This window comes from Chiloscyllium plagiosum, chromosome 15 (assembly GCF_004010195.1).
Source record: "Chiloscyllium plagiosum isolate BGI_BamShark_2017 chromosome 15, ASM401019v2, whole genome shotgun sequence".
Classification (NCBI taxonomy): Eukaryota; Metazoa; Chordata; class Chondrichthyes; order Orectolobiformes; family Hemiscylliidae; genus Chiloscyllium; species Chiloscyllium plagiosum.
In genome coordinates, this window is record NC_057724.1 from 5,579,867 (window position 1) to 5,594,537 (window position 14,671).

General features: G+C 43.4%; 1 protein-coding gene across 6 annotated transcripts in view; it reads right to left on the bottom strand.

The window, feature by feature from the left end:
* The window catches only part of dock11 (dedicator of cytokinesis 11), a 301,498-nt gene that overhangs the window by 97,439 nt on the left and 189,388 nt on the right, over positions 1-14,671 (bottom strand). For all 6 annotated transcript variants that reach the window (XM_043704339.1, XM_043704341.1, XM_043704340.1 and 3 more), the window contains exons 31-34: positions 12,476-12,654; positions 4,847-4,963; positions 3,333-3,432; positions 1,868-1,986 (exon numbers count right to left, since the gene is read on the bottom strand). In XM_043704339.1, coding sequence (XP_043560274.1) covers positions 1,868-1,986; positions 3,333-3,432; positions 4,847-4,963; positions 12,476-12,654 — 515 coding nt within the window. The remainder of the gene's footprint in view (positions 1-1,867; positions 1,987-3,332; positions 3,433-4,846; positions 4,964-12,475; positions 12,655-14,671) is intronic.

The window sequence follows — 14,671 nt, forward strand, 5'->3', positions numbered from 1 at the left end:
CCAGCTAAAGCTGACACAAAGGTTCGGGAGCTGTGCCAGTCCCGGACACAGGGAAGTATCAAGACACATTGTGTTCAAATGGGCAGCAAACCAATGCAACCAGCTTATCATGGAATCTATTCTTGGATACTGTAACTCTCGTAAACTGATTTACATAACTGGATTAACCAAAATGTTTAACTTATAACCCACGTCCTTTCTTGTCCTGTCTTCCGTAACTTCTTGCGTGCTTACATGTGTGGATGGAAGAGGAAATTTATTCCTCCACATTCTCTAAGTGTCAATAATGAACCTTACTGTTGATTCATCCTGAAAGGTATTTTTGTTGTGGGTATATTTCAAAAATTGCAATCTGAAATCCAGGGTCTGGGGAACATTTTCCCTTGGTAAGAGTTGAGAATAAGGAGGGGAAGGAGGAAATCAAACTTTCCTCCTTCAAGCTTGCTGCCAACTTAACAGGGAAAACCTTTTTTCAGTAAAACTCATCTTCATTCTACCTTTGCCAGGCTGAGAGACTTCAGCTCATTTTACAGTGGATCTGAAAAATCTGTCCAGAGAGGAAACGTTCATCAGATCAACTTCAATAGACCTGAACTCAGACCCTACAAGTGACTGTCAATGGTTTCAGCTCTGTCTCAATTCCCACCTCCTTGTCAATAAGATGTTCTAATGTCTCCCAAACCCAGGGAAGTTAGTTCAAGATCCTCACATTGGTTTTTCTTCAAATTGGTCTGTTGTTCCTGTATTCATTTGGAGTCATTGAGGTTTACATCAGGAAACAGACCCTTAGCTCAACTTGGCAGAAGTGAGGACTGCAGATGCTGGAAACGAGAGTTTAGATGCTGGAAAAGCACAGCAAGTCAGGCAGCATCCAAGGAGCAGGAAAATCGATGTTTCAGGCAAAAGCCTGCTTCTATTCCTGATGAAGGGCTTTTGCCCAAAACGTCGATTTTCCTGCTCCTTGGATGCTGCCTGACCTGCTGTGCTTTTCCAGCACCACTCTAATCTAAATCTTAAGCTCAACTTGTCCATGCTACCCAGATTTCACATTAATCTAGTCCCATTTGCCTGTGTTTCGTCCATATCCCTCCACATCTATCCCTTCCATGTAACCTGTCCAAATGTTTCTTAAACAATGAAATTCTTGTCGCCTCCACCACTATCTCTGGCAGCCCATTCCAGACACTTACCACCTTCTCTGTGAAAAAAATTGTCCTCTGGGCCCTTTTGTATCACTCCCCTCTAACTTTAAACTAATGCCCTCCAGTTTTAGACCCCCTTACCATGGGGAAAAGCTGTTGGCTCGCTCCCTTATCTATGCCTTTCATGAGTTTCTAGAACTCTATAAGGTCTGTTGACTGCAGTCAAACATCAAAGGTCATACACACAAAGAACATAGTAGCTCCACACACAGACCCTGGTTTTGCCATGAATTTTTCTGTTGTGGTTTACAGGCTGGGCAATCTGACTATGGGGCGGCACGGTGGCTCAGTGGTTAGCACTATTGCCTGACAGTGCCAGGGACCTGGTTCTATTCCAGCCTTGGGCAACTGTCTGTGTGGAACTTGCACATTCTCCCTGTGTCTGCGTGGGTTTCCTCCGGGTGCTCTGGTTTCCTCCCACAATCACAAAAATGTGCAGGTTAGGTGAATTGGACACGCTAAATTGCCCATTTTAGGTATGTGTAGATTAGGTGCATTAGTCACGGGCAAATGTAGAGAAATGGGGAATGGGTTTGGGTGGGATACTCTTCGGAGGGTTGGTGTGGGCCTGTTGGGCCGAAGGGCCTGAACTGAAAGAGACTCTGATTCTTTACTGTATCAGAATTGGATGCAAGATGTTAAAAGTTCAAAAGAATTTTTTTTACATAGTCAATGGAATTCTGTCTTTCATCAGCCCTCTCGGGTGTGCACGCATTCAACTCAATGCTCAAGGAGCCTCTGGAATCATCACGCCTCAGGCCTTGAAAGCAAGATACACCATAACCTGCAGATACAAAAAGAATGGTTAACCTTCAGTTATGAAGGACCTTAATGCAACGTGTCAAATTTCAAGCTGACACTAGCTTTAAGGTGGCAATGAAGTCAATGGAGACAGATAAGAAAGTATTGAATATGTTGAGAAAAGTATGGATGAAAAAGTACACGGGCAGTCAGAGTAATTGCGAGTGACATTTAAGGCAGACTGGTAGAAAAAGGCAAAAATATAAAGTGATGTGCATTCCATGTTCTGCGTTGAAACCATTAAAGACACAGCTGAAACAGATTTAGTTAATTCAATTGACAATATACCCAGAGTAGCAACTAACAAGATTATAGAATCATTGAGTCACCTAAGCAAGCCAGAAGAACAGATGTCAGAAACAAATTGGACAGTTCTCTGAGGCTGCAGCAAGGCATCATGGTCATATTCGGGAAGAAAACTGCATTTATATATCACCTTTACATAATGACAAGTCCTGAGGTACTTCTAAAAATGCTATCCATCATAATTTGATGTTGAGCAAGGTCAGGAAACATTGCAAAAGGTAACTTAAAACTTGGTCAAAATATTGTTTTGCAAGAAGCATTTTAGATATAGGAATAGAGAGAGACAGCAAAGTCTGGAAGGGATGTCCAGAGCTAAGGGATATTGGCAGCTGAAAATATGGTGCCCAATGTTGGCATGATTAATGTCAAGGATGTGCAAGGTTGTTGGAATTACAGGGGGGAAGCAAACATTTGGGAGGTTGTAGAGCTGTAGGTGATTAAATTCTGTTAGTAATTAGCTTGGTGGGGTCTTTCTCAACCCAAATAAAAGGTGTTAGTTTGAGCCTTACTACTGGGAGATGAGCACAAAACTAAGGGAGTTCCTCATTGCTGGAGGTGCCATTCTTGCAATGAAATTTTCAACCCAAGTTCCATCTGCCCTCTTGGATGAGTTTTCGAGAACCTATTTCAAAGGAGAGTTCTTTGCAGTGTCCTGGCCAATATTTATCCCTCAATCAATAACTCTCAAACAGCTGATCTGGCCACATTTCCTGTTGCTATTTGTGGAAGCTAGCAAGCTCCCATGAAATGGCTGCTGCTCTCTCTGCATTGTAGCATTTCAAAAAGGCAGCTCTAACACACTTTGGACTTCCAGGAATTGTGAATTGTCAATATATTAACAAATATCTTTTCTCCACCTATTTACTTAGTGAACACCCCTAGGGCACATGAGGTTGCAAGGCTTTGCGATTTTGAATGATAAGGTCAATTCTTTAACACAACCTTATATCTAATGAAAAACTATCATATGCGAAACCATCTTATTTTTGCCACCTTCAAAGAGGCAAAAATGGGCTGATTTACCTGGAAGAGCTAATTCCTTGTCAATAAAGCTGCCCGACTTGTGTGGAGTTGTAGCGCCACTTACTGGTGAGAAATTAAAGGCCAGGTCATCTCGGACATTCTGTATTTTAAGAAAAAAAAGCAAGGTATTATTTATCACAGATTCTCAAAAGGGCTGCAAATTTACAAATTTTGTGAAAATAATTCACCATGGTGATGGAATAAAGCACAGGATGCCGAAAAGCAGAAGTACCATCCAGTTGGTTAGTTTCTAGCCCTAACTTTCTCATTTTCAATGAAGCACGCAATTCCTTTTTGACGGTCCTACCAAGACCTTTCAGTCAGAATGTTCCAGATCAGAGCCACTGGTGTATAAAAGAAATTCTCTCATCCACATCTTTACCAACTATCCCAAATCAGCATCTTTTGGTTATTGATCATCCTGACAGCCAACATTAGTATAAATCAGGACATAACATTTTAGAATGTCTTAGGATGTGGGCATTATCAGCAGACTGGCAGCTACTGACCATCCCTGTGTGGCTCAAGAAGATGGTGGTCCAACTGTCTTTTTGACCCGAAGCAATCCCCTGGGGACCAGCATTGATAGAAATCAACATTTTGCTCCTTCAACTGAAAACGTGGAGAGTGACAGAGCGTAGATTGGATAAACAGATGATCCTGGCTGCTTTATGCTAACTAGCAGTTCAGTGGCACACAATAGATAGGAACAGGAGCAAGGCCATTCAGCCTTTCAATCCTGTTCCACCATTCAACTACATCAGGGCTGAATTAAATCTCAACTAAAAACACAAAGAGCTGGAGAAACTCAGCAGGTCTATCTGCATCTGTAGAGAGAGCAGCAGAGTTAGTGTTGTGTGTGAGGTGTGATTCTTCTTCGGTTCTGAAGAAATGGAAGAGTCACACTGCACTTGAATCGTTCACTCAGTTTCTCTCTCCACAGATGCTGCCAGAGCTTCTGCATTTCTCCAGCCCTTTGTTTTCACTTCAGACTTCCAGATCTGCAGTACTTTGTCGGTCCTACAACTTAGGTTTGCAGGGTGACACAGATGCAGGAATCATAGAATCCCTACAATGTGGAAACTGGCCATTTGGCCCATTGAGTCCACACCGGCCCATCGAGTCCACACCGGCCCATCTCCCTACCCTATTCTTGTAACCCTGGATTTCCCACGACTAATCCACCTAGCCTGCACATTTCTGGACACTTCAGGCAGTTTAGCTTGGTCAATCCACCTAACATGCACATCTTGGACTGGGGGAGGAGACCCATGCAGACACGGGGAGAATGCAACTCTACACAGACAGCTGCCCAAGGCTGGAATTGAACCCGGGTCTCTGGAGGCGGCAGTGCTAACCACTTAACCACCATGCCGCCACAAGTGGATGATAACTTAGAGTTACAGATAAAGGCCCAACGTACTTCCTTGCACAGGAACCACAGGAGCACAGCATAAGACAGTGAGGGGTTCAGAAGATCACTGCCGAAGGGCAATAAAGAGCTGAATACTCACAATGCCTGAGAAGCTCATGCTGAAAGTGGAGAAATCCTTTACAGTCAGCCGCTGGGTATTTTCAAACAACAGCTTCAGCAGTGGCAGGTACAGCAGGCTTATTCTGGCTTGCATATTCTGAAACAAAAAGATGGTGAAGCATTAACTTTAAAGATCAGGAACCTTTGGCACATCTCCCGTATTCAGACGCTGCAAGAGGAGAGTTAAAAGAACGTGCTCCTCGAGATGTTGCAAAATTTCAAAAGACTTCATAGCCAATAGAAATCTTGGCACATCCCTCATTTAGGAATCACGACTGTCCATGCCTGAACAGCAAGATCCCACAACTGGTGATGAGTGAATGGCTGAATAATCTGCTTTATAAATGTTGATTGAGCAGGACACTGGGAGAATTCTATAAAAAAATGACAAGATATTTTATGTGGGAAAAGGGACACGGTTCCTCAATTTACTGCCTCATCCAAAAGATACTAAGCCTGACACTACTGCACGAGAGTGCCAATATGAATTGTGTGTATTCTGGAGTGGGGTTTGAACCCATAGCTCAGCTCAGAGGTGAGAGTTCTATCATCAGAGCACTGTCGGATAGAGGAGTGGCACTACTCCATTAACATTCGCCACCTCTGTCAGCATAGACTGGATCAAAGGTTTTCACAACACTGTTAACAGTAACTTCCTCAAGGCATTCAAAGAGGAATGCAGAGTTTGCAACATGTCACAAGGCAATTTCTCCATGAGAAAACAAGTGTGGGCTGATGCGATCACCAACCTGTCCAGTCGATGGTGTATACTGGGGTCTGAAACATTCCTCCCATTTTCAACCTTAAGAACACCATCAGGGATTAATGTTTTATATTAGTGTACTATTCCTGGATCAAAAACTTTTTTTTCTCCAATAGCCCTATCTATTTGAACTGCTGTTATTTGTGAATCTAAATGCCCAAATCTGTCTGCCACACCATCCTCTGTCAGTTAATGTTTAATTCTTTCTATTTAAAACAAAATATTCCATATCTTAGCCTCAGCCATCTTCAGCTGTGTCAATGACCTTCCCTCCCCCATAAGGTCAGAAGTGTGGATGCTCGCTGATGATTACACAACATTTTAGCATCGTTTGTGACTCCTCAAATACTGTAACAGTCAATGCCCAAATGCAACAAGCCTTGCCGCTGGGCTTGATAAATGGCAAATGGCATTCAGGTCACAGAATTGTCAAGTAATGGTTATTTCCAATAAGAGAGAATCTAACTATCATCCCTTGACATTCAATAGCATTACCATCGCTGAGTTCCCCCACTATTGACATCCCAGGAATTACCACTGACCAGAAACTCAGCTGACTTCATAAGATTCCACCATTCCTTCATTGCTGCTAAGGCGAAACCCTGGAACTCCCTCCCTAGCAGCACTGTAGATGTATCTACAATACAAGGCTACAGCATTAAGAAGATGGTTTCTTAAATTCATTATGGGCAATGAAGATGAGCAACAAATAATCACCTTATCAGCGATGCTGATATCTCATGCAAGTGTAAAAGAAAACCTCAAATCTGCTCATGTTATATTTCAACTATCACTTATCGTCACCCATTCCACCAGTTTATATTCACCTGCAGAGCTGAAAATGTGTTGCTGGAAAAGCGCAGCAGGTCAGGCAGCATCCAGGGAACAGGAGAATCGACGTTTCAGGCATAAGCCCTTCTTCAGGAATGGCTTATGCCCGAAGCGTCGATTCTCCTGTTCCCTGGATGCTGCCTGACCTGCTGCGCTTTTCCAGCAACACATTTTCAGCTCTGATCTCCAGCATCTGCAGACCTCACTTTCTCCTCCTATATTCACCTTCAGTATTATATAGGGTACCTCCCATTGTGGTGTGGTCTACAAGTTTGGCTAACACTCTGAATCAACAACAATAAACATTTACAGCGAAGAGAACTGAACTGTGAGGAACAATGCTACCCACTTTCATCTTTGAAATAAAAGTAAATTAAGCTGGTGAAACTCATTGTACTCCCACTGTTGGAATATTGCGTGCAATTCTGGTCTCCTTCCTATCGGAAAGATGTTGTGAAACTTGAAAGGGTTCAGAAAAGATTTACAAGGATCGTGCCAGGGTTGGAGGATTTGAGCTACAGGGAGAGGCTGAACAGGCTGGGGCTGTTTTCCCTGGAGCGTCGGAGGCTGAGGGGTGACCTTATAGAGGTTTACAAAATTATGAGGGGCATGGATAGGATAAATAGACAAAGTCTTTTCCCTGGGGTCAGGGAGTCCAGAACTAGACAGCATAGGTTTAGGGCGAGAGGGGAAAGATATAAAAGAGACCTAAGGGGCAACTTTTTCACGCAGAGAGTGGTACGTGTATGGAATGAGCTGCCAGAGGACATGGTGAAGGCTGGTACAATTGCAACATTTAAGAGGCATTTGGATAGGTAAATGAATAGGAAGGGTTTGGAGGGATATGGGCCGGGCACTGGCAGGTGGGACTAGATTGAGTTGGGATAAGTAGTCGGCATGTACGTGTTGTACATCTCTATGACTCTATGGCAAGTATTTTCATTGAAAAGGGCTCTTGTAGGACAGTGCTAATATCCTGCCTCTGAGCCAGGAAGTCTGGGTCCAAATCTCATCTGTGCCAGAGGTGTATTGGGACATGGCTGCACATGTTGATTAAAATAACTATCCTTCCTTACAAAAAGAGATCAAAACCGTACACTATACTGTACATTCAAAGTACAATTTCACAAAGGCTCCAGAAAAACATCTTGCATCCAATTCTGACATAGTAAAGAATCAGGCTCTCTTTCAATCCATTCATAGTCAGATTGCCCAGCCTGTAAACCACAGCATAAAAATCCTTGGCAAAAACCTGGTCTGTGTGAGGAGCTATTATGTTCTTCATGTGTATCACCTTCTGTATTTGACTGCAGTCAACAGACCTTATGGAGTTCTATAACATCATGAAAGGCATAGGTAAGGGAGATAGCCAACAGCTTTTCTCCATGGTAAGGGAGTCTAAAACTAGAGGATATTGGTTTAACGTAAGAGGGGACAGATACAAGAGGGCCCAAAGGGCAATATTTTCACAGAGAAGGTGGTAAGTGTCTGGAATGGGCTGCCAGAGATAGTGGTGGAGGCGACAAGAATTTCATTGTTTAAGAAACATTTGGAGAGGTTACATGGAAGGGATAGGTGTGGAGGGATATAGACCAAAAACCGGCAAATGGGATTAGATTAATGTGAAAACTGGGCAGCATGGACAAGTTGGGCTGAAGGGCCTGTTTCCATGCTGTACACCTCAAAGGGTGAAATGAAGTAGCAGATAGTGAAGGGGACTGTCAGACAATACAGCAGTATATAAATAGATTGGAGAGTTGGACAGAGAAATGGCAGATGGAGTTCAATCCGGACAAATGTGAGGTGATGCATTTTGGAAGATCCACTTCAAGAGTGAACTATGCGATAAATGGAAAAGCCCTAGGGAAAATTGATGTACAGGGTGATCGGAGTGCTCAGGTCCATTCTACCCTGAAGATGGCAACGCAGGTCAATAGAGTGGTCAAGAAGGCATACAGCACGCTTTCCTTCATCAGATGGGGTACTGAGTACAAGAGTTGGCAGATTATGTTACAGTTTGTGTAAGACTTTAGTTCAGCCACATTTGGAATACTGCGTATAGTCCTGGTCGCCACATTACCAAAAGGATGTGGATGCTTTGGAGAGGGTGCAGAGGAGGTTCACCAGGATGTTGCCGGGTATGGACAGTGCTACTATGAAGAGAGGTTGAGTAGATAGGGATTATTTTCATTAGAAAGATGGAGTTGAGGAGGGACCTGATTGAGGTCTACAAAACCATGAGAGGTGCAGACAGGGTGGATAGCAAGAAGCTTTTTCCCCCCAGAGTGGGGGACTCAATTACTAGGAGTCACAAGTTCAAGGTGAGGAGGGATAAGTTTAGGTGAGATATGCGTGGAAAGGTCTTTATGTAGAGAGTGGTGGATGCCTGGAATGCGTTGCCAGCAGGGTTGATAGAGGCGGGCATGATAGTGTCATTTAAGATGTATCTAGACAGACACATGAATGGGCAGGGAGCAGAGGGATACAGATCCTTAGAAAATAGGCGACAGGTTTAGATAGAGGATCTGGATTGACACAGGCTTAGAAGGTCGAAGGGCCTGCTCCTGTGCTGTAATTTTCTTTGTTCTTCTTTGACTCAATGACAATTGTGGCAAGAGGTATTTCCTCCTCTCAAGATGAAGGCCAACATGATACTTGCCATCCACGTGGATTATTGTACCTTCGTGTTGGTATTTGCTGACTCATGAAGAAGGATGCTTAGCTCCAACTACTCACTGTTAAAAGAGACGCTGCCTCTCTGCTTTCCTCCCCAAGTGAATAACTTCACATTTATCATATTATAGTACAGCTGCCATATTCCTGCCCATGCTCTTAGCAATTCCAAGTCCTCTTAAAACTTCCTTGCATCTGTAGGCCTTATAGTTCTACCTAGTTTCATGTCATCAGTAAATTTTAAAATATTGAAATCTGTCCCCACATCCAAAGAATACTTTTAGAATGTGAAGGACTGTGACCCTAGCACTGATCTTTGTGGTACCCATTAGTAACAGCTTGGCACAGAATGACACAGTCATTCCTACAAAAATAGAAAAACTTAGCAGGCCTGGCAGCATCTGTGGAGAGAAGATGGAGTCAATGTTTGGGTCCCTTCTTCACTGCCACAAGTAATATCCTCATACAATTCTCACATGCTTGTCCAACATGATTTTTCAATCATCGATCCACATTGATGCTGGCCAATTTTACTACTAGTTAGCACAGGCTCTTGTTAGGACAAATTATACAAAGCTCCACAAAAGCCACACACAGCTGTACAAAACTCTGGTGTGGTCACACTTACCCAAGTATTGCATACAGTTCTGGTCACCACATTATAGGAAGGATGTAGAAGCTTTGGAAAGGGTGCAGAGGAGATTTACTGGGATATTGCCTGATATGGAGGGAAGGTCTTATGAGGAAAGACTGAGGGACTGGAGGCTGTTTTTGTTAGAGAGAAGGAGGTTGAGAGGTGACTTTATCGAGACATATAAGATAATCAGAGGATTAGATAGGATGGGCGGCGAGAGCCTGTTTCCTCAGATGGTGATGGCTACCATGAGGGGCCGTAGCTTTAAATTGAGGGGTGATAGATATAGGACACATATTTTTACTCAATTTCTTTACTCAGAGTAGTAGGGGCATGGAACGCACTGCCTGTAACTGTGTTAGACTCGCTAACTTTAAGGGCATTGGATAAATATTTGGATGAAAATGGAATAGTGTAGGTTAGATAGGCTTCAGATTGGTTCCACAGGTCGGTGCAACATCGAGGGCCGAAGGGCCTGTACTGCGCTGTAATGTTCTATGTAAAATGATTGCATACTAACCACATTACCAACTAACTGCTGTAATATATTAAAGAATCAGACTGTGCAGAAGAGGCCCTTTGGTTCATCAAGTCTGCACTGCCAAAGACTACTCTAAATCTACATTAGCCCCAACTTCCAACACCAGGTTTACAACCTTCAATGTTATGACACTTCAAGTGTTCATTCAAGCATTTTATTTTTTAAAATTGAGAGATTTCCAATTCAACCATTCTCCCAGGTACTGCAAGCCAGTTTCCTACAAACTCTCTGGGTGACAAAAAGTTTCCTTAAATCTCCTCTGAACTTTCCCGCCCCCACCCCCCCCACCTTCCCTTCAAAATCATGCCCCTCTTGTTATTGATGCTTTAACTCAGGGGAAACCCTGCTTTATACTCATCCTTTCAATGACCTGCATAATCTTACAGACTTCTATTAGGTCTCCCCTAAATCTTCTCTGCCCCAAAGAAAACATCCTCAGTTTATCCAGCCTCTTTTCATCACTGAAATGCTCTCGCCCAGGCAACCTCCCAGTGAATCTCCTCGGCACTAACTCCAATGCAATCACATCCTTCCTATATTGTGATGACAAGAACTGCACACAGTACTCCAACCTGGTCTAACCAAAGTTCTGTAAAGCTCCAACGTAACTCCCTGATCCTATAATCTATGCCGTGACCGATAAAGGGAAGCTTCCTTTATTCATTGTCTACCGTATTAACCTGTCCTGCCATCATCAGGGATCTGTGGACAAACACAAGATCCCTCTGCTCCTGAGAGTTCCCTAGTGCCTTGCCGTTCATTCAGTACTCACCTGTCTTGTTCCTTCTACATCACCTCACATTTATCAGGGTTAAATTCCATCTGCCACTGATCTGACCATTTGACCAACCTGTCTATAGCCTCCTGTAATCTAAGACCTTCTTCCTCACTGTCAACCACTCAGCCAATTTTTGTGTTATCAGCAAACATATCGTACACCCCCACCTCCCCAACTCCTATCAATTGTTTATACATATCACGAACGATAAGGGACCCAGCACCAATCCCTCTGGATGCTGGTCCTCAGTCACATGACAGCCTTCGCCCACCATTCTGTCTCCTACCATGAAGCCAATTTTGGACCCAACTTGCCAAGTTACCCTGGATGCCATGTGATGTTAGCTGCTTTTTCAGTCACCCAACGCGGGACCTTGTCAAAGGTTGTGCTGAAACCAATATAAACAAAACCAACTGTGGTAGCCTCATCCACATACCTGGTCATCTTGAAAAATTCAAATTTGTTAGGCATGACTTGTTTCTGACAAAGGCATGCTGACTAATCCTGATCGCACCTTGCCTTTCTAAGTGGAAATTCATTCACTCTTTTCAGAAATTTCTCTCCCACTGATGTGTCCGTCACTTTTCTGTTTACCTCCAACACCTTTCTTGTGAAGAGGAACTACATCAGCTGCTGTCCAATCCCCTGAAATCTCCCCTGTATCCAGAGAGAAACTAAATAGTTCGTTATCAATACCTCCTCACTCCTTATGTCAAACTGCTCAAGAAGCTCCCTGGATTCTGTAGCTATATCCTCCTTTGCCCAAGTGAAGGCAGATGTGAAGCACTCATTTAAATACCTACCTAAGTCCTCTGGTTCCACGCATAGATATTCCCCCTTGTTCCTCAATAGGCCTACTCTTTCCCTGATTATCCTCTTCCCCATAATACACTAACAGAATATCTTCCTAATCTTACATGCCAGTATTTTTTCATACACCCTCTTTGCTCTCCTGGTTGCTTATGGCCCTCTTTGCACTCGCCATATTTCACTACAATGTCCGTTGATCTGCTCCTTTTGACTCTCTTTTCCTTCTAATCCAATCCTGAATATTCTAAGATGTCCAGGATTCTTGGAGCTTACTGCTCCTGCATTTCACGCTAAAGGGAACATGTTGAGCCTCTACGCCCCCCAATTCCATTTTGAATAACCCTTTCACTGTTCTGCTGTAGGCTGACTCAGAAATGGCATCTCCATTGTTGGCACATAAGCCCAGAGTCAGACTGTGTACTAATCGCATGGTATCAGTGTTCCAAGGATGAGAGCTGTAGCTTCCTTAACCCCCGTGTAATTACAATCCTCATCCATGGTGTGCTCTCTACCTGCATGTGTAATGCAAACAGCCCTGGATGGCAGTTTGGTCAATGAAAATAACTGCTGCTGTCATACCTTGTGTGAGTATCGGTCATCGAACGCATGTTTCATCATCAGGCTCTTGACAATAGCTATCGCTTCATGTCGAATGTCCCGAGACTCATTCAGTGCAGTGGCTAATTCCCTCAGGAGAAGGCCCACAAGGAAATGATTCTTGCAGAAGTCTTCAGTAAGGGTGCACTCCAACTGCAGATCTACAGGTAAGACAAGGGGGCAAGACTCTCTTTAAAAACATGGTTGGATAGGCGAGTAGTAATTGAGTCAGGAGGTGCATTCACTCAGTAAGTAAATGTTTGCCTCACTAAAACTCACTTCCAGTTCTATCCTTCACCAACTGATTTTCCTAAATATAGCATTTTGCGTCCAAATTAAATCAAAAATCACCACTGAACAAGGGCTGAATCTCACGGTCCTGTTATTTTCCCCATTACACTGCTGATTTGGCACTGCAGCTCTTCAGTATGATGGATACTGCCATTGCACAGGTATCCTAGTGATGTATTAGAATAAGACATTGAATGAGAATTCAACTGCAAGATACCCAGATTTTGGCATTGCCAGTATTTTAACATTCTCAAAGCCCTAGGGGTGTCAATTTTAAAATTTAGCATGACAGAAGAAACGCAAGAGCCAGACAAATTTCAATTACCAGGAACGGTTAATAAATCCAATTTATCCTTAAAATGTATATGTTTAAGAACTGTACCCTCAAACTGGGCCCATTCCCATTGAGAAATACTGCTGCATCAAAGTCAATGATTGGACAAACACAATATACCTGGTGTGATTTAGATTAGATTGAGATCAGATTAGATATTACATTACTGAGTGTCCAAGTTCTGTGTAAAACTTATTTTAGAGAAAACTACCTCCATATTTAACCTCACCCCAGTCAGCCTTTCTGTTGTAAGCCTTTCAAAGATTCATCTCTCCCTATCCCATGCCAGAATCAACAAGACTTGTAAAAGCAGATTCCTATTCTAATATGTACACTTCACGTCATTCCACTGTCTCCTACTTCTCTCTGTTGTAATACAAAGGATCACCTCCATGAGTCAAAGCTGTAGAAACTCACTCAGAGCGGGAAAAGATAATTTTTTAAAAAATTGTGCTCAGAAATGGGCATACTGATCATCCTGGACCCTCACCTTGAAGTGCACCAGTTGGACTAATATCTCTTACTCACAAGTGTTACTGGTTTTTCTTCTGGGAATTGAGAGGTTTAATCCTATTCCTATCAAAAAGGATAAATACAGCATCCCTACTCACCGTGGGGTGACACAGTGGCTCAGTGGTTAGCACTGCTGCCTCACAGAGCCAGGGACTCGGGTTAGATTCCTGCCTCGGGCAACTGTCTGTGTGGAATTTGCACATTCTCCCCGTGTCTATGTGGGCTTCCTCCGGTTTCCTCCCACAATCCAAAGGCATGCAGGTTAGGTGAATTGGCAATGCTAAATTGCCCATAGTGTTCAGAGATGTGTAGGTTAGGTGTATTAGTCAGGGCAAATGTAGGGTAATGGGTCTGGGTGGGTTACTCTTCGGAGGATCGGTGTGGGCCTGTTTCCATATAGAAGGGATTCCATATCTATAAAGGTGCCTTCAAGGGTGATTGCTACCACAGACACTTGTAAACCATTCAAGCTTCATCACCTCAACAGATCCCAAAACGTTCCCTTCATTCCTTGGGATTGGACTTCTTTTCATCCTCCAGAGCCACAGATATTCAGGAGGCCAGGATGGGGAGGTTGCAAATGAGGTAGAGAAGCAGGTTAGATAGAGATCTAACAGCAGAAGGAAGTTAGTGGCCAATGGAAGCAAAACTTTTATACCGGATTTGCCAAATTGTATCTCAATACCTCGGGTTACAGCTGTCCCCATGTGTGTGCATGCACACACTTCAGATATCAAATTGATACATATTTTAACTATGTAGAAATTTGAGGGGGTGGGGTACTGGAAAAGCACAGCCGGTCAGGCAGTATCCGAGGAGCAGGAGAATCGACGTTTTGGGCATAGAGGGCTTTTGCGCGAAATGTCGGCTCTCCTGCTCCTCAGATACTGCCTGACCGGCTGTGCTTTTCCAGCACCACTCTCTTGACTCTGATCTCCAGCATCTGCAGTCCTCACTTTCTCCTTTGTAGAAATGTATCCATTGTGCACAGATGCACACTTAATATTCCCAACCAAACTGTTCTGAAATCCAGAAGGGAC